Consider the following 25,337-nt stretch of genomic DNA (forward strand, 5'->3'; position numbering starts at 1 on the left):
GTTTATTTAGTTAGTGTTTATAGAGAATAAAATAAGTGCTTCAAGCGAGTGTTATTTCTAAGAACTAAAAAATTTGTTTTGCATTTATTTATCTTACAATTAGACAGAAGCCAAGAGTAATCAATTTTCTTATTTATTAAATTAAAGAGAAATCTTATGCTAGTGCAGATCCTACGGGTTCATAAAAAATAATTTAAATTTAATTTAATTTAGCAAGTAAAACCGAATCATCAGCAGGTAAACAATAATTTCGAGGATTATATTTGTTAAATGGCTTCAACATTTCAGCATTCGAAATAGGCACATCATATACCGAATACCATATGGGACTGCCATATTCAAGTATCAAACTTACTAATATAAAGTACAAATAATTAGCATCTAATGTTTGTGCTTATGTTTTTTAAGTGCGTTAAAGACATAATACTGTGCAAGTGAGTTCCGTGTGTTGTTGTATTTGATGGTTTGTTTTTTGAATTACCTGTTGAATTTTGAGCTGTAACTGATTGTAACATCGTTTTGAGAATCAGTAATATGGACTGGGTAAGTTTCACGTCGTACTTTAGTCGAGTTTATGAATCGATGTTTTAACCTCTCTTACGTTTATAGATCTTATTTTAATTTGTTGCTGCCTATATGAGCGCAATTTCAACACTATTTTTCGTTTGTTGATATTTCAGACGTAAGTATTTTACTCCAAATCTTACATTAGTCAATGAATCAAACAAAATCGGCTGCTTTTATAACTAAGGTATTTAAACTCCGATAATTACCTTCACCAATTTCAGTTTGAATTCAGAAAAGGAAAATTTACTTCATTACTTAGATTAATGCAAACTATAACAGCTTTTGAGTGAATAAGTCATGACAAGCGTTTGGAAAAGCTTCAATTATTATTATACAAAAATTACATCTTGTGCTACTTTTTGCTTAATAGCTAGCAGGTGGTCTCTGTAAATTTAAAGAATTCCTCGCTTTTACTATTATTGCATGTAGTATCCCCAAAGGTTTAGTTTTTGGACCTATACTGTTCATTGTTTATACTACTGATGCGATACATAAAAACCTAAACAGTTTAAAGTCCATTTTCAGTCAAAACTACAACAGCTGTTTCCTAAAAGTTTTATTACTATAGATGATGCCAAAATCAATTTGACTTTCCTTTGAGATATTTACTATTTTAAGAAAATTTAGATTTTATATCAAGTAGCTGCAAACACCGTGGTCGAAGTGTGGCTCATCCAGTTAGTTGCAAGAAATGTGATCCTGTATTTCATCCGTCTGGCCTAAACAGAGCTCTGCAAGTGAAAAATTCTACTTGTTTGCACGAAATTGACCAAAATGACTGTGATTCGGCTAATATTCATGAAACTGTAGCGGATGAACTCGTATTAAGGAGCAATGAATTCGAGATGGTAAATTAGTGCAATTGTGAATGAGGCAACGACAGAAGAATAATTGCTAGCGGAAGTTAAAGAACTAAGAACCGAAGTTAGAAATTTGCGGGACTCCAACGTCGAACTTATCAGGCTCTTCACGCAAAAAGGTGGATTCGCTATATCTGATAATAGTGAAATAGCAAAGAAATCGAACCTAAAAACGCATACAAAAATAATCAACCGATCAGCTGTTCGTCAACAAGTTTTGGGTAAACAGACCAGTTATCCTCCCAAAATCTGCTAATTGAACAAGGAAACCATGAAAGTTCAAGACAAGATAATCCTGTAAGAGGTAATAATGACAATTCGAGAAAAGTCGAGGCTTTAAGATTAACAAAATCTGTAATGGAAAACAATGATTCGATTTCTGTATGTAGGAGGAATCAGCAATAAAAATGCCACAGAGAATACTGTCATTAATTATCTCAGAGAAGAATATCCTGATGATAATTTTATTGTTGAAAAACTTCCTACTATTGGAAACAACTCTGTTTTCAAAATTGGAGTCCGCTTCTCACTATGCGCAAATCTGCTTCAACCTAATTTTTGACCTCTTGTAGATGTTAGGTGGTTCAGTTTTTTAGTGAAAACAAACAAGGTAACGTCACCCGCAAAGTACATAATAAAATCAAAATTCTTTTTCTAAACATTTGTTCTATGCGTAATAAAATAGGAGCGATAGAACTATTGACCATCTACGACTCCATTTCAGTTTTATGCAGTTGTGAACACTGGTTGTCAAACACGGAATGTTAATTTTTAAACATGGAAGATTTTACAGCTCAGTCGTATTTTTCGAGGGATCAAGGAAAGTATGGTGGATCTATTATTATTTTTAAAACTCAAAATCTAAAATATAGACGAATGAGTAATCTTGAAAAACTTTCATTAGAAAAGGTATGTGAAATTTCTGCAAATAAATTGATTGATAATAAGGTAACAGTCGTCCACATTTATCGATTATTATTAACAAATTATTATTAAGTAAATTAGAACACCATAAAATGTTATCATAGGTAGTGATTTCAGTGTTGTTTTTAATTCAGTTAGGTTAAAGGAAACTTTACTATCCGCCTTATTTTTAAGCTATAATCTCAATACAAGAGGGTAAAATCGTATCGACAATATATTTACAAATATCAGTTTAGAATTTCAAGTAGATCCTGTATATTTAGGTCTATCTGATCGCATAGGTATTTTATTACGATTTGACTGTATTATTTTTCAATTATGAAACATTATAAACAAATAAGGCCAATAACCATGCTTGGAAAATTTTGTTTATATCAATACATATAGGGTAGATTGGACCTCCGAGCTTCAAAAATCTGGTAGTAATCCAAATGCTGGTTTTCAGAGATTAACTGAAATCATTTTTCATTATTATTTTCATATTTCGTTTCCTGTAAAAATTGTTAAGGTGGATAATCCCAAAAGAATTGCTTGGTACAGTGACTGATGAAAGAGAAATTGTCTTTTTTACATGAGATAGCTTTATTTGCAAGTAATGATGATGTAAAAACAGCTATGATCACTCAAAAAAAGTTATACGAAAATGAAGTTAAGTTAACAAAAATAATAATGAATTTATAAAAAATTCTAAAAACAGTGTCAAAGCCGCTTGGGAGGTCATTAAAAAAAAATTGGTCTAAAGAGTTTAGACAGTACTTCCCTCGCTGTCGGAAACGTGACGACAGCATGCCTATTACATTTTTGTAGCGGAGCATTTTAAAAAATTTTTGCGATGACGTTATCAACATTTTTGCAAGAACACGTATATCAGTTTGGATAGAAGTAGTGTAATACTAAAAAAAAAATAGGGCTAGGCGGTTGAAATTTATGTGATGCGTATGGACCACGGAACTATATTTCAACATTTTTTGATGATTCTGAGCGACGAAACACACTTAGAGCATGCAGAATCGTCTCAGATTAGGAAAAGGAGACGTTTGGGTTAGTTTTATGCATTCTGGCGTTCGTAGATACAAGAAAATTGATAAAATTCTTCAGAAACGTCACTTTTGAAATTTATTTACAACACATTATCAACGGGAATACATTACATCGGAAGAATGTCACGTAGACATGTATATCGCCCCAAAACAGACGACTAAAATTATTCATAAGCCTCCATTGAACAAAATATTCTGAATGTTGTTATTATAATTTTTACCTTATCATTATTTTATTGTTATAAAGACGAGCGTATTTTCACATTTTCCAGAAAATGGGGTGACTCGTTCTTAATTTGATCAATAATAAATTGACTGATTCATTAATTTTTTTGAGTCACCCGTTTAAGCATTACTAAAAAATATGAATGCGATGATTAAAAAAAGTCTGTTCATATTTTTCATATTTGCGAAAGAATTTATTCGGCAAAATTTTGAGATGTCGTAATCAGTTTTTTGGGGTTGATAAACATATACATTTTGATTAAAAAGGTACCATGCTTACAATAACTTCAAAACGTCAAGATTTCAAAGTATTCAGTTTTGCAATTCTTGATTTAACCAATAAAATAAATTGACTCATTAATTTTTTTCACATACCCCGTATAAGCAAATCTAAAAAATATTTATGCAGTGATAAATCACAATTATAGACTCATCATACTTTGCACAATGCATATTTAAGATTGCATTTTTTCGGAAAAATTTTGTAGTGCCTTGATCAGTTTTTTAGGGGGGGATGAGCAAATATATTTTGATCAAAAATTTACCATGCCTATGATAACTTTAAAACATCTCCAAGATTTCAAAGCATTCGATTTTGTTGTTCCTGATTAAATCAATAAAATATATTCACGCATTCATTAATTTTTTTGAGTCACCCTGTTTATGCAAATCCAAAAAATATGAATGGAATGACAAATTACAAGTACACACTCATAATATTTCCTACATTATAAATACGGTTTATTCGGCAAACTTTTCAGGTGACGTCATCAATTTTTTGAGGGGACAAGTAAATATATTTTGAATAAAAACTTATCATGCTTATCATAACTGTAAACTGTTTCCTAATTTTCGATTTTTTTTCAAAAAATCTGGACGTTTCGGATAAAATCTCAATTCGAAGTCATAAACTACATGTGTGTAAGACTATGTTATTTGATACAATTTAAAAACCCATTTACTGTGTACAATTTGAAAATGACATCATCACATTAGTGGTGGGGATGATTAGACAAATTTTGGTTAGCGTTTTACCATCCATATGATATACCAATATAAATACAAAATTTGACAAAAATCGGCCCAGTACTTTCGGAGATTATCTGTCTAATAAACATCCGGGACGGCAGACAGACGGACAAACAAACGGAAACGGGAGACCTATTTCTTTGTCGTCTAGGGGTCAGGATATGTCGAGAAAATGCAAAAGTAGAAAGTCGGTCGACGGACTCGACTACAATTCTTCCTTTGCTTACGCTCGGGAAGTAAAAAACGGATTCAAATTGGATGAAAATACAATGAAAATTTACATAATCTTCAATAAATTCTTTAAAAAACTAGGAGTATCTAATCTATTTCAAACAATTTGTGTTCAGTTTAGCTATACTCTCCATAGTATATGACTATTACCGACTTAAAATTGTTCAACACATTTTTATTCTTTAATGTAATACCTTTCAAGTAATGCTTCCTTTTAAGGTTTCACATAGCAGACAAAAATATAATAAAGTTTTTGTCGCCAACTATCCTAGAATGGTGGATGCGCCGGGATAATAAACGGACGTAGGTTTTCCATCTTGAATAAATACGTTTAAACTAATTAGTTCCACAGTACAAACACAATCTAGTCTAAAATTGAAATTGGCTCTGAAACTTGTTAATAACTGATGGATAAATGTCTCAAGCTTCAGGCTAGGAATAGGTTGGGAGAGGAGAAGGTTCTCCAAAAATATGAAGCGTTCTTTTTATTTTTAAAGAACTAAAAAAAACTTTTTAATGTGTAGTGACTGTGGTTTTACGCATGAAGTACTAGTACTATAAACTACATGCCTAAGACTATATTATTTGATACAATTTAAAACCCATTTACTATGTACAATTTTGAAATGACGTCATCACATTAGTGGTGGGGATGATTAGACAAATTTTGTTTAGCGTTTTACCATCTACATGATATACCAATATAATTACAAAATTTGACAACAATCGGCCCAGTACTTTCGGAGATTATCTGTCTAATAAAAATCCGGGACGGCAGACAGACGGACAGACAGACGGACAGGTAGATGGACAGACGGACAGACAGATGGAAACGGGCGACCTATTTCTTCGTCCTCTAGGGGTCATGATAGGTCGAGAAAGTGCAAAAGTAGAGAGTCGGCCGACGGACTCGATTACAATACTTCCTTTGCTCGGGAAGTAAAAACAATTTAAATGTAAACCTTGGCTACAACAAGGGTAATCTAAGCGGAAATGATTTCAGTATTTAATAATTTGTTTCCTTTAAATTGTTATCCTGTTTCAATAATGTTCAAATAGTTACTGTGATAGTAATCATCAGACTTCGGTAGTGTGGATGGAAGTGATGTTCATTGCTGTTCGATCGCCAGCGCTTTTACAGTTGTGGTCTACAACTTCGGGAATTCTTAATAAGAATTACTACTTTTCTAGGTTTTCCTCAGGTTTATTATTCTCCTAAATGTTAAAATGCTTTAAAAATCAAAAATGACTAAAACATCACAATTTTCGTGATAATCTTGAACAGATAAACCCTGAGTTGCATCAAACTGAGGTTGAGAGTGCACAGTCGGCCAGCCAAATTTATCGCCTGACGTCACGCCGTCGTTTTTAATATTTGTCTGATTAATTCCCCCTCACTTCGGCTATAGTAAACATGAAAGATATTATTTTATGTTCGACGAAATATCTTGTGACCACGTTCGTGAAATAATAGACGAATTACGTAACAACGAAACTAATAATTGCTATGGTATCAGCGTGGATGTCAAAAAGTATTAAAGATGTAATAATGTTCCTATCGACAAAATAGATAAACAATTGTACAGCAGTATCAATCTTGCTCAATTGTCTGAAAATAGCCGATTTTTAAAAAGGATGAAAAAAATTATATTGGTATCTACCGGCCCATTTCCCTTTTGTCGATTTGCTCTATATTATTGGAAAAAAAATTTCTTCAATTAAATTCAGATTTAGAAAAGAATCATCCCATTTGTCGAAACCAATTTGGTTTTCGAATTGTAAAAAGTATTTCTAATGCCATCATTCATTTTGTAGATCAAATAAATGATTGTTTACATCAAGATAAAGTTGCATCTGCTACTTTGTTAGATCTAAGGAAAGCTTTCGACTCTTCTATGTATATTGATCCGAAAACTTTATTGCTACAATTTACTTCCTGAGAGTTGTAAATTAATATCGTCCATTTTAGGAAATAGATTGCAAAGAATAACTTATTACAATGGGGACTTATTAATCGTTAGAAAAGGGGTGCCCCAAGGGTCAGTACTGGGTCCTTTACTGTTCTTAATTTATATTAAGGATTTACCGCTCCATTTATAAGATAAGAAATGTACACTGTTTGCGGATGACACCTCACTTCTAAATGGCAGCAATAATTTTAATGACCTAGGTAATAATGCAAGACAGGGAGACACAGATGAGGGCTCCTAAATGGTTTATCAATAATTTACTTTCAATAAATCAAGATAAAACTGTCAGAATGCTTTTTTCACTGAAAATCTCTACAGTTAGAAACAGTAATATGTTTTCCGACTATACTTTATTTTTAGGCATTTATATTGATCATAAATTAACTTGGAATGCACAGGGAATTGCTGTCTCTTACAAATTATCGTCAGTTACTTTTCTATTAAAGCAACTAAAAAACAAGGTGTCCTTGCGAATATTAAAAACTGCTTATTTTGCTTTGTTTCAGTCGACATTGCTCTATGGTATTTTGATTTGAGGCATTTTCAGATAAGACATTTAATTTTTAAGCTACAGAGAAGGGTAATTAGGGTAATGGCTGGAATAAATTATAGGACAGATTGTAGACAGAGTTTTATTAATTTAGAAATTATGACCTTTATTCACAAGCTTATTGTACGTTAAACAAAATTTACAAGATTATTCTTGCCACGTAGATACTCATAGTCATCAGTATTGTATTAGACAGAGAAACGCCCTCTTAATATCGAAACACAATAGATTAACATGCATTCAAACCACTACAAGTTATAGTTTTGGAAATTTTATTCTACCCTATAAAATTTTATTGACAATAACGAGACGGACAGTAGTATAATGGTAAGAAATATTTATGGCTCATGGTGAGTAATGATGGTCTCTGTCCGGACCTATTGTACTACTGCTTGTCTCGTTATTGCCAATAAAATAAATTTTATAGGGTAGAATCAAATTTCCAAAACTATACTACGGTGTTAAATTTTTTAATATTTTGCTACTCTAAATTTAAAAAACGGGTACGGTCTGTCCTCATTAGAAACTAAGGTTAATAATAAAGATTGAGGTTATGTAATTCTTGACATACGAAAGTTGGCCATTATTGGCAGATTTTTGAAATTATCTTCACTAGGAATATAAAAGGGTTAACTGGCATAACAGCATCTCGTGAGGGGTACATAATTCACTGTCCGACATATTTCCTACAAATATTTAAATAAATTAATTGACAATTTGCAATTACACACCTCATTAAGTAGTTACAAATCAACTTTTCAAACGTCGAAAAATAATGACGGAAAACATCGAAACCTAGTTAGGTGATGTCAGTGATGTTATGTTACTTTCAATAAATTGAAAATTTTACAAATCTGTGTTTTGTAGTGCACCACTAATGAAAAAAATAGTATATACGCCACGGTAGTAAAAACCATTTATAGATCTCACCCTTATAACCCTCGACGCTTCGAGTCTCGGGTTCTAATCCGCGTTCGGTCGATAATGATTGTCTTCACTACCTTGGCATATAATATACTGTTATTAACCTATTATTATGTATTAATTTAAATTTTCAATAAGTTGATGTAAATTGATGAATTTGACGTGTGCAGATCATACCGCCAATATTCATACTCAGCCTTTAGCTGACGAAATTGCTGAAATGGTATCTGAAATTCAAATTTTAACAAATGACAATTGTGATCTGAAGTAGCTAAATTACAAAAATCTTTAGTAATATGTAATAATTACTATTATATCTCACCACTTGATAGTTGGCACTCAATTGGCTTAATAGTCGATGGATCTACAACAACAAATCTTTTATGTTGAATTCCTTAACGGTTAGATTTTGGTCTTAAACCACAAGTTATACCTGTTGATGATGTCTACTACGATTTTTATAAATTTTCTACTTGCATCGCACGTTTCAAGTACGGGTAGGGATCTGTTCAGGTACGAAACCATTGAGACTCGAATTCCGCATGGCTTGGTTTTGGGTCCACTACTATTCGTTTGTACATGTACTTGCTCACTGTTTCGAAATTTGGATATTATAGGTAAATGGAGCAAAACGTAGTTTCTTCGTGTTTACAACACTCATGGCATAGTAGTACTATTAACAAGAAAACTAATACAATAATAACACAATGGGTCTCACAACAGACTCCTGAGGAACACCCGATACCTGAGCAAAATTCATTATATTGATATACGACTCATTCATTTTCAACAATAGTAATCTGTGATTGAGACGGTCAAAAAGCTTCGAAAAGTCCAAGAATATCAAGACATTCAGCTAAAAACCGCGTTTTCAATAAGTTGGTCGACTTTCCTTTTAATAAGAACATGTTGTTGAGGCGCTAAATAATTACTAACATATAATACATTTGGGAGTCAAGGACAATTTCAAAGATCTTGGAAAAATTGTTTATCAACGTAGTCAGCCTGTAATTAAGAACTTCAATACTATTCTAAGTTTGCAGTTCACTTGTTTGGGCTTAACTCGTTTTATTACCAAATATCTAAACTCCTACATATGTTTTTATCGGAGTTATTATGGTATTCACACTTCATAACTTGTCATTTGAGATTTAAAATAGTTCATTGGTGGTATTTAAGCTAATCATAAACACTGAAGCATTTTGGAGATACAGAACATCCATTAAATTGATGTCATCGTGGACTTGAAACGGCAGGAGTATTTATGCTTACTTTTCTTGCAGCCTGAATTTGAACATTTATTCTCGAATTACGCCTCTCCAGCGTGAAGCGTTTCTGAGACTACCTTATTTTGACTTTGACCGTGTTTAGGGTATTTTGACAAGTTGCTCCTACCAAAAACAAAAAGTGTAAATAAAAAAAAAACCGGGCTAATTGGTAAAAATTAAATTTTGACTTAAAAGAACTAGAAAAAAAGACTCCGGAGTATAAATGGATACTAGAACTAACAAACAACTAAAGCAATGCAAAAACACTTTCTAAAATATATGCCCAGGTATCAGTTGTACACGTATGAATATTTTGTAAGGTTTCACGAGGATTTTGGAGTTATTCCGGCCCTTTTGTCCCGGTCTCTCATAATTATGTATTATCATGTATAAGGGGATGAAGTGTAATATTTTATTACGACTGTGGAGACGCACATGAGTGATAACAAGTACCCTCAGTGACGAGATTCATGTTATAATTTCTCACAAGATTGTAAGGACTGAATCCTGTAATAAAGTGTAATTTTCGTGTCGATTTCAGCAAAAATATTTTGTAAGCTAACACTATGAAATGCGGTTTTCACAGCCTTGGCGAGTATTCATACTGATTTAGGTCACCTCTTTTAGCGTGCTTGTCTGAAAAGAAAGTTACAAATAGACCCAACAGTGGCAACAATGGGCAATTTTCCCTTAGTTCTGCCGGCAAACCCTCGTCTGTAATATTCGCTTCTTTGCCCGTGCTATTAAGGATCTATATTGACTGCATATTGGAAGTAGAACGGAAATAAATTTTCCCTTTCACAAGTTACAGATGCAGTTATCAAAGTTTTATACTTTTTTCGCGGAAATACGTTTCGCAGTCTAGATGATGGAATTAAAAATTTGAAATGTCTGTCCGATGCGGAAGCTAAAAGCTAATCCAGTTTGCGGATATTAAAATATCGATTGCTTTTCCATATTGAGAGCCTTTTTATGAATCTTTAAAGCGGTTATAATTTTTATAGTCGCTGCTCCTATAACGAGAGTGAGTGTTTAATGTTTGTAAACGTCGTAATTCCGTTAAATTAACTCCTGTCGTAAAAGTGTTCTGAAAATTGCTTACCTAAGTACTGAACCACAAGTTTTATCACAAACAGCACATTTCGCAGAAACTGGCAAATTTCCTTCCATCCACTGATGCGGCATTGTAATATTCTGAAAGAAAAATGAGATTTATTATGAACGCATCAAACTGTAATATTCAGAGGGTATAGTATTATGAAAAGCGTGATTACCTCAGCTTGTTATTATTACGGCGGACTGGGAGGGGAGTGAAATATTATAGCTTCTTCTAAGAAATTTATGTTTATTTAACATGCTAAGGGTTCTACCTGACAGTTTCAACACAATAGTGTTTTAGAAAAATGTGCAGAGTACATGTACTTACGTTGTTATCGTAGGTGTACATTTCGATATACCGTGAGGTTTTTTTTTCTCTGAACATAGGATAATTAATGTTAAGTTGGTTGCATACCTGCTTGTAATGGATTGACTTGGACTTTTAAAAACTGAACATAAAATCTAATCGAGATTTAGGATATGTGAAAGATATTGCCATTGACATTCGGCACTACTGTCTTCATGTTAAGATATTGTAATAAATACAAGTTTAAAGAACAGAAAATTTACGTTAAAAATTTTACTGTAAATGTCCTCGTTGACATGACCTACTCCTCAATTATTACGAATCTTATGTGATCTTATGTTCAGTTTTTAAAAGTCCAAATCAATCCATTGGAGGATACATACATGAATTATCCTATGTTCAGAGAAAAAAAACCTCACGGTATATACAAAGTCTAGTTTTATGTCAGAATAGGAAAGAAGCGGGTTAATTGTGCTAAAAATAGGAAGCTCTTTACTTTAGTTTTAACTAGTAAGTATTAACCGAAGACGTTTTAAAGTTGTTCGGTCAGATTTATCTTGTTATCATATAAAATTTGAAAATTTAAATTTTTTCTTCCATGAGACAGAATTTTCAGAATTAAAAAGGTTTTTTAGGCATTTGAATTATATTAAGAATATAAGTTGATTATTTACAGTGTAAGCTTCTCCTATCAAGTTAAAAACAATGGAGTTTCCAAAACTTCAATATTTCTATCGATTCTGAAGATATAAGGCTGTGTTTTCCACATTGTAATAATAAGATAGATTTGTTGTAATACATACATATAGTCTTTACATATGTCAGGTCAGTAATTAGAATTAATTTTTTGCATTTATTGAAATAACAGGTCCCCAGGTACTGATCGAATCCTATTTGTTTGCTCATAAAAGATTCAAAATTTAACAGTTTTCTATTTTGTTGCTCATGTTGTAATGCTTTAGAATACTTTAAATTGTTTTACTACCGAGAGACGCAATGTAAATCATTATAACTTAAACACTTGTCAGGTCATAAATGAAGGAATACGTCTTCTCATCCGAACACTCTTCTTTATTAACTAGGTATTAGGTAACGTATTCATTTCCACCCACAATTTTTGAAGTGATCATATTCTCTGAATAAAGATTTTATCCCCTATTTGTCACCAGGAGTCGCACTAACCTGTCAATTGTCATTAAGTTTAAGGTAAATGTCGAATAATATTCGAAATTATATAGCCCCACTTTACAAGAGGTGGTTGGTCTGTATCATCGAAGTCGCGTGCCAGATAATTTAATGCAGCACACGTGTGGATTTTCTTTAATAACATTCCTTCTTTGAATTTCAGATTTCGTTGAAATTAATGTAGGTACAGAAGATTCTAATTTTTCGAGTGACGATGAACCTTTGTAAGTATAGTGTATACAAATACTTACTATAGATCATCATATAATGGCGTGGCTTTGCCCGTCTGTATTTTTGACAGTTTTGATATAATACTATAAAGATGTTTTCTTATTGTTTACTGTCCAAATTTCGTAGTTCTGACTTGTATTCAACCATAAATATTTTTATCTTTACAACCTTAACTTTTATCCCCCATTTTACACTTTTAGGGGATGAATATTGATACATTATGAAATACGTATTATACAGGGTGGTGCTCAATACTTCATTAATCATTAGAGATAAAATAAAAAGTCAAAGAGCAAAGTTGTACGCTTTTTTAAGGACTGGCTATACTTTAAAATTATTTTTAAGTATACACAACGTTTTGTATACTTAAGGTGTAACACACTACTTAGTTTTTTTTTTTTAATGAAACACTATATATTTTGACATATTTTCATTAGCCTCTTCCTATACTTTATAACTAAAGGACTTTTATAAATGATTCTAAGGGCGTAGTTGGCCATGTATTTCAAAAATACTGCTTCGCTGAAATTATGCCGGTGATTATGCATTTCTCACTTGTCACATGAATGTCTAATGTCAATTGTAACCTGTCATTTAAAGTCGTCGTTTTTATTGCTTTAATGTTTTTCAAGTGCGAATTACAGTCATTCTCGTTAATCCAAGCTCAAAACAACAAAACAGTCATTTTCAGAACTCTTGGTGGTTGCGTACGAAAATTTTGTTTTTGTGCTCGGAAGCGAAGACTGAACATGGTTTATTCTGTTGAACAAGACACTTTCATCGTTATGTCTTGTTATTGCAATGGGACTTCGTAACCGAAGAGTGTTTGTATTCTGTAACCTCTTGTAAGCAAGAATATCTGGCTAAATACCGTGGTTTAATAATTCAAGAAACATCGTTCAAGACCCACAGAGATGTAATCAAGAGATTTGTTCGAACTGGCAGTATCAACGAAGAGAAATCTGAGGAAATTGTTGATGATTTGAGATTACTTGAGCAGAATTGAACAATTAAACAACGGGTCCAAAGTATTGACGAAAGGATGTTACAGAACATTTTTGAAATTAAAAAGAGAGTGAACAAGTGCTTTGAACAGAATTATGAACATTTCCAACATTTACTGTGTTGTTTAAATTTGTTTCTTTTTATCGTAATGAATTAGTTTTATTTTTAAAAACATGTGAAGCTTTTAGGCAACCAGTTATACACATGTGTGATCTTTGTCATGCGTCCTCGGGCTCTTAGTACGGATCTCCGTACAGTTAAATCTGAGAGGCGGCACGTTTACATGACCTATTTTCTGAAAATTTTTTGGCAATGGAAGAGTGCACAATAAAATCGCAATAGACTAATTTTTAAGGTGTCTCTTACAATATTTTGTGGAATAAAGGTACGCGCTTTGTTTTGATATCAATTAAATCATATTTTAATATACAGAGCGGTTATAAAAAATCTAAAAACTTTAGAATTTGCAAATAGAACACTCTGTATTTGATTACTATATCTTACTCCAGTTTTTGTTCTCATTCTGCTAATTTTAAATATAGAAAATACATAACAAAAAGGAAGAGAACAAAAAATAGAATGCCGTAATAAAATACAGGGTATTCTAATTGAAAAACTGAAATATCGATATTTGAAAATTGTAATAATTGCAGACTCCCTGTACATGAATTTTATTTCAGTTATACCACAACAAAGCGCGTCTCATTATTTATTTCTCCACAAAATATTGCTACACAGATGTTAAAAATATTTTCGTTTTGTTTGTGAACCCTTCCATTGTATTTCAAAAATAAACTGTAGTTGTAAAGGTTGAGAATAGGCCAATTAAAATATCTAAAAATATATAGGATGTTTCATTAAAAAAAAAAAACGAAGTTCTGTGTTACACTTTAAAAACAGAACAGTGTATTTTAAAAATAATTTTAGAGTATAGTCCTCAAAGAACCGGCCTGGGACTTTTTATTCTACTTTAAAATTCATCCCCTAGATCACACCATTAGAGGTGGAATTTTCAAAAATATTTCCTTATTGTTTACCTAGGTCATAAAACAAATCTATTGTTATTCATTTGAAGTCTTTCAAACACATTTTTATCCTTTCACCCTTAATTTATATCCCCGATTTTACACCCTTAGGGGATGAATAATGAAAAATTTTCAAATACGTGTTTCATTATTTATATATACTGTAAGTTCATCCTTTAATTCACACCCTTAGAGACGAAATTTTCAAAAATCCTTTGTTATTGCTCACCTAAGCCATAACATAAATCTATTGTCCAAATTTCGTATTTCTGACTTGAGTAGTTTCGGATCTACGTTGATCAGTCAGTCATTCTAAAGTTCTCTTTTTATTATATTAGTACAGATATTATTTTTTCACCGCAAATAACAAAGATTACCAGAACGGACGACAAGTCCGACCCTGGATTAAGGATTAAGTGGATTCAAGCGACAATGTAACTGCATCAGCTAACAATAGTGGCTTATCGCATCTTCACCGCGTCGTAAAGAGCTCAATTTTATCATAAAATTTTATGAGGTATATCCTAAACGAAATGAGTATACGTTGCACTACTACCTAGTCAAACTATGAAGAGTGTTCGGATGAGAAGACGGAGCACAAATCCTTTATTTATGACCATTATGACTTGGTTGCATTGTATGTCTCGTCTAGGGTTTATAATTGATTAGACGTAATTGTATGAAGATTCGGTATTTGATTACCTAGTTATACAGAACGGTGTTCTGAGGGGATTTAATTTAGTTTAATGCTAAATTATATCCTAAATTTAAAATAGGGTAAAAAAACGGTTTCAAATTGGATGAAAATACAGTGAAAATTTAATCTTCAATAAAGTTCTTAAAAAATGTAGTATGTAATCTTTTTAAAACAAATTTGTGTTCAGTTTAGCTATACTCTCCATAGTATATGACTATTTCAGTAAATTATTGTTCGAGTTTCCCAAAATGTTAAGAAACCGTGAGTTTTAAATTTTAAAAACAAGGAGGTAGTACTTTAGCAATGAAAAAAAAAAACAAAATAAAATAAACCAAATCGAAAGGACTAGATATCATATCATATTTTAACGCATCGTATACTATCTTTTTAAGAAGAAAATAAGTAGGTAGCGACTTAAAATTGTTCAACACATTTTTATTCTTTAATGTAATATCTTTCAAGTAATGCTTCCTTTTAAGGTTTCACATAGCAGACTAAAATATAATAAAGTTTTTGTATCCTAGAATGGTGGATGCGCCGGGATAATAAACGTACGTGGGTTTTCCATCTTGAATAAATACGTTTAAACTAATTAGTTCCACAGTACAAACACAAGTAGTCTAAAATTGAAATTGGCTCTGAAACTTGTTAATAACTGATGGATAAATGTCTTAAGCTTCGGGCTAGGAATAGGTTGGGAGAGAAGGTTCTCCATATGAAGAGTTCTTTTTATTTTTAAAGAACTAAAAAAGAACTTTTTAATGCGTAGTGCCTGTGGCTTTGCGCATGAAATACACAAAACCTTTTAATTAGAAGTACTAGTAAAAAATCCTACTAATTAATTGCGCTAATTACTACAATATTTGTTATATTATTGTTACAAGAGCCAATTTAGGAGGCGTCGCGTGACTATCGATGATTGATGCATGGTTCACTCTGATCTAATCTGCCTGGTGCTAATCTTTCCTGATTACGATAATCAGACGGAGAAAGTTACGACCACTACAAATTGCTCGTGACGGACGTGCTCTTTGACCTTTCAAAGTTATTGAGAAATTAAGAGATTTTGTTTTTATTAATTATTTGTCAACCCGACCGTAGTAACGATGAAATCATTCATGTGTTAAGTATGTTGGGTTACCTACTTAGCCTTCGAAATTAATTACTCTGTTATAAATACACGGCAAATAATAATTCCAATTTTATTGTGCATCCGTTATATAAAACATTGATTCAGAATTAGTCATAATTCATTTGTGACTGACTTAAAAACAATTCAACATAATATAAAATATTTAGTTTCAAATTGTAATTTATTTTTCTGTATTGTGCATTTCCAGTGTTTGATTGTGCATATTTATTCCGTAGTATTATTTTAACATATTGTTTGAAAACCTGGCTGCTATGCAGTTTCATTAAAATGGGCTCATCCATTGCAGGTTTTTATCTCAGTTAGAAAATTCCGATATCCACAATTAGTTGGGATTAATTCGGCACACAGTTGGACAAAATTACTCCTGTTATCAGTTTCCATTAACCCATTTACGACAGCACCGTGATATTAACTGGGTTGCAAACATCCTACATAATGTAGCAACGTTGTTCGTTTTACATTTGGCCCAGACTACCTGAGCATACATGAAAATGTTATCCGTGAATTATTTAACCCCTTAGCTACATCACTGGCGAAACAGTTGCGTTATAACTTTTTCATGATAGAGCGAATAGTTGGGTAGCGCATTTTCTCGACTAGAAGAAGTCAATATAAAAGGGTGCAGTCACCGGAGATAGAGTTTAAATGGATATCGGTAATACGTTGACCTACATTGCGACCATTACCGTCAAATTATTTTATTTGTGAACGCACAGTAGTGTGAAATGGTGGTACGGCAAGGGAAGGTTAATTAAAATAAACAATGGAGTGCAAACTCTGATAAAGCTACTCATGCTTGAGGCACAATTAGATTATAATATCTACATGTACAGCGTAACTAAGTACAGCTGTTCCTGTATTGTTTAGCTACATGGGTAATTGCGGTTAAGATACAATCTTTCTTCCACTTCCCGGTATTTTATAAAATGACCGTTTCGTATTTTTTCAACTGAGTGTTCCTAACAAGACCGATTGCATTTCAGTTTTAAATAATTTCTTTTTCATCCAGCTGTTTTGCCTACATTTTCTTCTCTTTAGTGGGGCAGCATCAGTGTTTTAGTTCTGGTTGGATAGCGACCCTTCTCCCGGCACTCTAAATTCAAATTTCCTTCAATCCGAAATGCCTCATCTTGTACTCAGCATTTAAATTTAACCTTCAGACGTGTGTAAAACGCTTTCTTTTGATGTCTCTTGAAAAACTGCCGCTCCTGCTGCTATTCCGTTCCAGCAGACGGCGCATATAATGTAACATCATTTTTTAATAATACAGGTAGAGCTCGCTGCATCCCCTTGAGACAAATGGGGCCGTATTAAAGCGGTCTGTATTCCGACGCCAGGTGTTCGTTCACATTTTATTAAGGAGGAAAAATAACGGGGCCGACTTTTTTAGCACTTGCTAAATCTAGGACCGCGGACAGGACGAGTAGGTCGAGGTCTCGTGGTTTTGTCTTCAAATTCAATTTAAAGCCAATAATGTTGGACGATCTACATAATTTGGGATCGAGGCATCCGTGGAAGGATTTAGTATGTTGGTGGTTAAATCACACTAATAAATGTCACAAAATGACAAATATGAATGCGGAGACTTTTTTTATAAGATTTTTAATGAAATAACTGTGAAGGAAAATTGCTATAAAATTCATAAAGTCTCAGCATAAACATGTGGATTTTCGGTGATGTAATGACATACCTACCTTAAAAATTTTATATATTAAATGTTATTTAAATTCTATGAAATAATACACATACGCCTACCCTTGTGGTTTTTGAATCTGCATAAGTTTTAATAATGATTACTTTACAAAAGTAAGGTATGGAGTTTTTTTTTTGCAAATAAGTTTAAACTATTTATTTTTGTTATAAACCAGTGTGGTATTGGTTTGTAGGAAAATCACGAAAAGTAACTACAAAAAAAAAATCAGTTTTATCTTGGCAGGTACTAGCCCCGCCCACCCGCCTTCTCTTTTCTGAGAGGGTATGTTGTATACTTATGACTAACTTTTACAAAAAATGATCAAAATTTGGAAACATTACCAGCTTATTTATATGCACAAGAAAGAATTTTGAACATTTCCCTAGTTCTTAGTTGGTTATGCTTTAATGGATTTTTCTTTTGTTGACTAGTGCTTGTTATGTTATTGTTTTAAAAAAATAGTGTGCAATTTTACTTTTATAAAATAACGTTTTTTTTCGTAATCTACGTCATAAAGACCTTTTTTATTATTTTTTTGGGACTGTCGAAACCCCCGCACACAACATACTATTATTACTATTATTATTAATATTATTATTATTAGAGTAAGTTGGTCAACAGGCACTAGTCCCAATTACAGACCAACAGATACATACAGAAGGTATAGATGTATAAAAACTACTGTCAAATTCATCACGCAGCTATAAATTACCGCCTGACCCAGAAAGGTTAAATTATGACAATAGGACAATTAGACCGTTGAAAGAAACGCCAGAGAAAGTAGTTATCAGTGTATCACATGAAAACATCGAAAGTATTTTGATGTTGATTGTACAGGGTACACATTTCAAATATTGGAGAGTGCTTTTCAATGTCAATACGAGGAGTTGGTAAGTAAAATGAGTAATGGTACCGGGACGAAGGTCTCGAAACAGAAAATGACAATTTACTAAGGAGATGAGGACAATCAATTTGAAAGTGTATTAGTTTATGGAGAAAATTCAAAGAAGCCCTAATGCGTCTTGTCTGTAAGTCGTCAAAACCAAAACGTGCCAACAGTGTGGAATGGGAAGAGCCCCTTGCGGGATACACGCCATCAATTTTAAAGACCAAGAATTTCAGGAATCGCCGCTGAATCTTTTCCAAAGAGTTAATATGTATTTGAGAGAACGGAGCCCAAACCACGCTCGCATACTCAAGCACGGAGCGCACATAACAAAAATATAGAATGCGCAAGCAAGTAACATCATGGAAGCTACCGCCGCATCTCAAAATAAAACCGAGAGATTTATATGCACGTGCACATATGTTGTTAATATGATTAACAAAGGTTAATCTTGAATCAAAGGTGACTCCCAAGTCCCGGAATGAATTAACCCTGGATAAAATAGTGTCATCAATGGTATAGCTGTACAGTATTTCTAAATTCTTATTGGTAAATGACATTACAAAACATTTCCTTAAATTCACAGAAAGTAAATTAGTATTACTCCACTTACAAAAACGGTCCAGATCATTCTGTAATAAACGACAGTCATCCAAAGAAGAAATCCTTCTGAAAATTTTTAAGTCATCTGCGTATATAAGTGTGCTAGAATTAATTTTTTTCACAATGTCGTTGATATAAATAGTGAAAAAGAGAGGTCCAAGAACTGTACCTTGCGGTACACCCGATGGAACTAAAATCTTATTAGAAACATGACCATAATATTTAACACATTGGGATCGATTAGATAGATAAGACGATATTAAAGACAACAAGGAATCGGAGAAGCCTAAATTATGCAATTTAGCAAGTAAGATGTGGTGATTTAGTTTGTCGAATGCTTTAGTAAAGTCGGTATATACCGCATCAACCTGAAACTTGGCATCAAAGCTATCCGAAACAAACTGAGTAAATGAACATAAGTTCGAAGTTGTAGATCGACCACTGACAAAACCATGCTGGGAATCAGTAATACTACTGCTAACATTAAATAATAAAAATTTATGTAATACCATCTCAAAGATCTTACTGAAATTACATATTAAAGATATTGGTATATAATTAACCACATCATTTCTAGCGCCGCTCTTGAAAACAGGTGTTATAGTAGATAATTTCCAGATGTCAGGGAAAGTTTTTGTTTTTAAAATTAGATTAAATATTATGGTCAAAGGATAACACAAAACTGAAGCACAGTCTGATAACAAGAACGCAGGAATCCCATCATGACCAGAAGAAGAGTTAGTCCGCCATTTTCCAGACACCCGGTATAATCGTAACGAATACCATTCGAGCATATTATCACTCGACCTGCGGTTTCGTGGTGTTTCAGATAATATGTCTCGTTAATCGGTTAGTATTTTGGATTATTTTCTATGTTTTCGTGATATTATAACTGAAAATTCTTGAATATTAAAACGTAGTGTTGTCAAATAAAATAGTTGATGGTAACGAGAAGAAAATTTCGGTATGCCAAAGCAGATTTTTTAGCAGTTATCAGCAATCGATCTCATAGTGTATAACACCATCAACCTAGTACGCCAAAAACCTCAGAAACCGTGTCTGCATTTTTCCAAGAGCATCGACATAAATATGAGATGACGGAGAATATTCTAATTTGGATCTTATAAAAGCAGAGTACAAATTACAAACAGTGTTGATATTGTTACGAAATAAACCCATACGTCGCCCCGGTACGACGCCTATCGGTTCTAGTACATACGACGATGATGACTCATTGTCGGTGACGCCGGCCGGAGCAGAGCTGTTTAAATGGGAACCAACGTCGGGAGCAGTTAGTGTAGTCCAGACAACGAGAGCTGAATTCAGTTAACAAGTCGAGTCCAAGGAGTGTCGAGAAAACCCAGTGAATGATGCACCGGAATTATGTTGTACATAATCGCTTTGTAATTAGTTGTGTAAATCTGAGTTATTAAGAAATAAATTGTTTGAGATTTACCCACGCCGATTTTAATACCCGTTCAACGCAACAATATTATTAAAACAACAACAATTCCTTAAATGAATCAACTCTGACACAATGCGGCATTTGTCTTAGTTTATAGGTAAGTTGTTAGATTCATTCCATTCCCGAAAGGTGTTCCTATCTTTATGTCGGGTGCATATATCAAACCTTCAGGTTGACAATATCGTTAATAAAAATATCTAAGAGAAGAGGGCCTAAAACAGAACCCGGGGAACGCCTGAGATTACTGAGATCTTATCGGACTCATATACATGATGTTTAACATACTGAAATCTTGATGACAAATAAAAATAAATTTGTTGAAGTAGATGACCTGATAGTCGGTGTGCAGCAGCTTTCGAAAAATCCATATAAATTACGTCGACTTGGTCTGCATTGTTAAAGCTGTTGGACATGTAGAGTGAATTTTATGAAGAATGGTCTAAAATACTTTGGAAAAGTTACACACCAATGATATGGGGTGATAATTTTCAATGAGGTCTTTATTGATTTTCTTAAGAATAGGGGTTATAATTGGAAGTTTCCAAACGTCCGGAAAAACTGCAGATTTTAGGGTTAAATTAAAAATTATAGAGCGGAAATATTCGCACAATTCTTTGAAAGAAACCCAGGAATATCATCTTGTCCACTAGTGAAGTTAGATTCTACCTTTTGAAGAGCTTCAAGAACTTCGTTCTAAAACGTGAACAGTGGTGTTAGCAAATTGGAGTAAATCATCTGATTTAAAAAAAAAGTTAGAAAGATTAGTACTGAAATGTGTTGCAAACACATTCACTATGTCTACCGGATTATGAAAAGTACTGTGGAGATAATTCATTTGAGACGAGACACCTGAGGGTTTATTCAAATTCTTGATGTATGTCTAAAACTTAGTGGGATTAGATTTAATATTGTTTTCCAAATTGACAGTGTACTGTAAATAGTTAGTCAATAAAATAATTAGATTTTTCTAATAATATCGAAAGTGAACCACGAAAGATACGTATTATTAAATGTACGGCGAGTTTTAGGGACGTAAAGATCGATAATACTACAGTGAAACCTCTCCACAACGGACACCTATGGAAATTCTCAAATTGTCCGTGGTGGAGAGGTGTCCGCTGTCAAGAGGTTTCAAGGCACGAAATAAAGAAATCACTACATTTTAACATGTACATACCAACGGCGAATTTTTCTGAGAGTCGCCAAATGCTTAACTTAAACTTCTCGGGATTGTCGATAATTTCAATTTTTTTCACTAATACTTAAAAATTTGTTTGCTTAGCGGTCGTGTTAAACGTAAACGCTCAAATAATAATGATTTATAAATTCATTCGCACTTGACAAACAAAACCACCCCAGCTTTGCTATTTGGGAAAAACCCATATTTACCCGTATTATGAGCAGTGTGGGGTTGAAAAGAGTTATGACTTGGTACTGAGAATCTGTTGGCCTAACTTTTAAATTTTATTGTACGATTTGATCTCGGGACCGCTTTACCTGTTACCTGTCCGTTCTGAAGAGGTAATTTTCACAAAGAAATTAACTAAAAATGCGCCAAATTTACTGTTCGTCTCCGTTGTTGGGAATGTCCGTTGTTTGGAGGATTCTTTACATTAAATCACGTTGGGACAGTGAAAATTGTTTGCTGTTGGGAAGTGTCCGTTACAGGAGGTTTCACTGCACTGGGTTGATTATCAAAAAGGTAACAAACGGTGTTGATATCATCAACGAGGTTAAGACTCGACCAATCAGTTTTCACTAAATGTTCATATAGATTCGAAAAATCAGCTTTTCTAAAATTCAGTTGCTTTATTGAATAATTACGGTTGTCTATGATTCCTTCTTTTGGGATACGATAATGCAGGTAATTAATAGAGAGGGATAATGGGTGTCTTCCAAGAGAATAGTGTCCTCCAGAGGTCTATTATTATAATTACCCACGTTATTGAATTGTTTAAGATTTGCAAAATCTTAAAGAAAAGTAGTCAGAATAAAATTTTTCACCAACGATGTCAATTGATGTTAAGTAAACTATCAAATCCTTTAGACGACAAATCAAGGTGAGTAACAGAAAGCTCTTGTCTCAAGGCAATTATAACTCCAGCGTCTATGGAAATCTGTTATCATATTTTCTGTCCCATCTAAAGACTCGTAGCTGTTAGGTCTAAACCTAGAGTTGATACCAGATTCACTAAGTTAAGTCTCAGAGAGACAAATGATATCGCAGTTGCACGAAGATAAAGAATAATTACAAAGTTCCGTTAATTTTGAGTTTATTCCACGAGCATTCTGATCATGTATAGACAATGAATGTAATGGAGGTGTATAAGTATGAAGTAAAAGAACAGGTGGTAAAATAGGAGGACAGAATAGAAATGTTGGAAAGGGAGATAAAGAAAAAGGATATTATAGTGAAGGGAATCAAAGAGCAAAAAAGTGAGGATTATGAAACAAAAGAAAAAAATAAGTGAAATCATGAAAGGATTGAAGGTTGATTTTGAGGAGGGAACTGAAACAGATGAATAGAGATGAGTATAAAAGTACAGTGAACGAAGAAATAGTTAGACCCATTCTAAGCAAGATAATGACGGAACGGTGAAGATCAAAGATTTTTAACAGTACAAATGATAGATCGCCAAAAGTAGATAGCTTGCGAAATCAAACAAGGAAAATAACTAAAATTTGGAAGCTATAAAACAAGTAGGAAAAAATAAGAACAAAGACAAAGTGACGCAACAGGCAACGAATATGGACACAAGTAAGGATAATGGAAGGAGTAATAAAATTAGTAAGGAAATAAGTGACATGTGGCGAAGGATTACATGGAATATAAGAGGAGCAAACGGAAAAAAAATAAACGGAAATACGTAAATGAAGTGATGAACGAAGCTGGATATACATATTACCAATTCCAGAAATAAAAAAGAAAGAAAGAAAGAAAGAAAGAGGAAAACCAGATCATGACGGAGGACATCTGATGGTAAAACGCGGAGTTGAAAATAAAAAATGGGCACAGTCCGGGGTAACATGTGTAGTAAACAGGGGATATATTAAAGAAATAAAGGAAAATTTGATTGTTGATAGTTTAGGGACCAAATTAAGGAGATAAAAAACAAGAGAAAGATGAGTTCTAGAATAGGTTAAAAGAAGAACGAGAAAACAACAGGGATATGCCAGTAGTCACAGGAGACATGAACTGAAGAGTGGAGAACCGTTCCGATGGCATAGAAGCAACGATCAAGATTTTGAGAGGAAGATAAGAACATAAATGGATAAAAAATGATAGATTTTTGCATTTTGATTGGATTGATGTCGCAAAAACTTGGTACCAGCAGAAGCACATACACAAGAACCACACCAGAGAAGTGAAAAATCGTAATGAAAAATCCATAATTGATTATGATATAATATTGATCGGTAGAGAAAAATGACCTCAGAAACATTAAACACATCACAGTAAAAAGAAAATGCTAGACAGAATATTTATCAAGTCTGTAGCTATCCGTCGAGATATGTGGGATCTTCAAGATGGCGCACAATGCTTGAGAACTGAGGCGATGATTCGACGAACATTTTCCAAGACAAAGGATAGGAAGGAATTAACTATTGTTATGGCCACCTCTCTGGACCTTAGTCGATGCGATTTTTTCTTGTGGAAACATTTGAAACTATTGGTTTATGAAACTTCTGTAAATACAGTTCAAGCTAATAAATCGGATTGAGAATGCTGCAGCAGAGATTAGGGTAAATTCGACATGATAGCCGGATTGCAGCTACCGTTAATTCGGCGTGCTTTTCAATTGGCTTTCACCAGCCTCCATACTTGTTGACTGTTTATTTCTGCCAAAACAAGTTTTGCAATTGATTAGACAAGCAAAAGAATCTCTTGTTTTTATTATTGCCACAGTTGAATTAACAAAAAAAAAAAAAAACAAGTAAACACCTAGCTTCTGAGTTGATACAGAATTTTATTTCGATTTCTGGATACACACTGTCATTGGATTCTGGATTCCCATGCGTTTCCCAAAAGGATATCACATTTTCATCTTCCAAATATTGGGAAGATTTAAAATCTACACATTCAGTCGCTTAATAGGTTGCTGGTTTTACACTGAATCACTGATACAAAAAAGTTTGGTCAAATCTGCTTAAAAAGAATGACTTTATGTTGATTAATATCTATTCCTATTTTTTAATTTTTTACAGAATGGATGAGTCTTTCAAAGTACATCAGATTTTGCAAAAGTTTCTCTAACATTCCTAAAATAAATAATTTATTGTTCATTATCCCGGCGCCTTCACCATTCTTTGGCTTTAAAAATGTTGACACATTTTTCATAATAATCTTCTAGTTCATTCTCGTACAATTTAAGAGTTGATTCTGTTAAATTGTAGACAATA

At 33.2% G+C, this 25,337-nt stretch overlaps 2 protein-coding genes across 7 annotated transcripts in view; one reads left to right on the plus strand and one right to left on the minus strand.

Annotated features, from left to right (window-relative positions):
- LOC135130537 (diacylglycerol kinase eta) overlaps positions 1-25,337 on the minus strand; it is a 408,323-nt gene that overhangs the window by 39,222 nt on the left and 343,764 nt on the right. For all 6 annotated transcript variants that reach the window (XM_064057935.1, XM_064057934.1, XM_064057932.1 and 3 more), the window contains one exon: positions 10,691-10,782. In XM_064057935.1, coding sequence (XP_063914005.1) covers positions 10,691-10,782 — 92 coding nt within the window. The remainder of the gene's footprint in view (positions 1-10,690; positions 10,783-25,337) is intronic.
- Positions 502-25,337, plus strand: part of LOC135130538 (uncharacterized) — a 280,120-nt gene continuing 255,284 nt past the window's right edge. The window contains exon 1 of the mRNA XM_064057940.1: positions 502-543. Within this exon, the coding sequence (XP_063914010.1) occupies positions 535-543 (9 nt within the window). The 5' untranslated portion in view covers positions 502-534. The remainder of the gene's footprint in view (positions 544-25,337) is intronic.

Source organism: Zophobas morio, unplaced genomic scaffold, assembly GCF_036711695.1.
Source record: "Zophobas morio isolate AGI-343-1 ecotype UQ-CSIRO unplaced genomic scaffold, CSIRO_AGI_Zmor_V1 ptg000017l, whole genome shotgun sequence".
Taxonomy (NCBI): Eukaryota; Metazoa; Arthropoda; class Insecta; order Coleoptera; family Tenebrionidae; genus Zophobas; species Zophobas morio.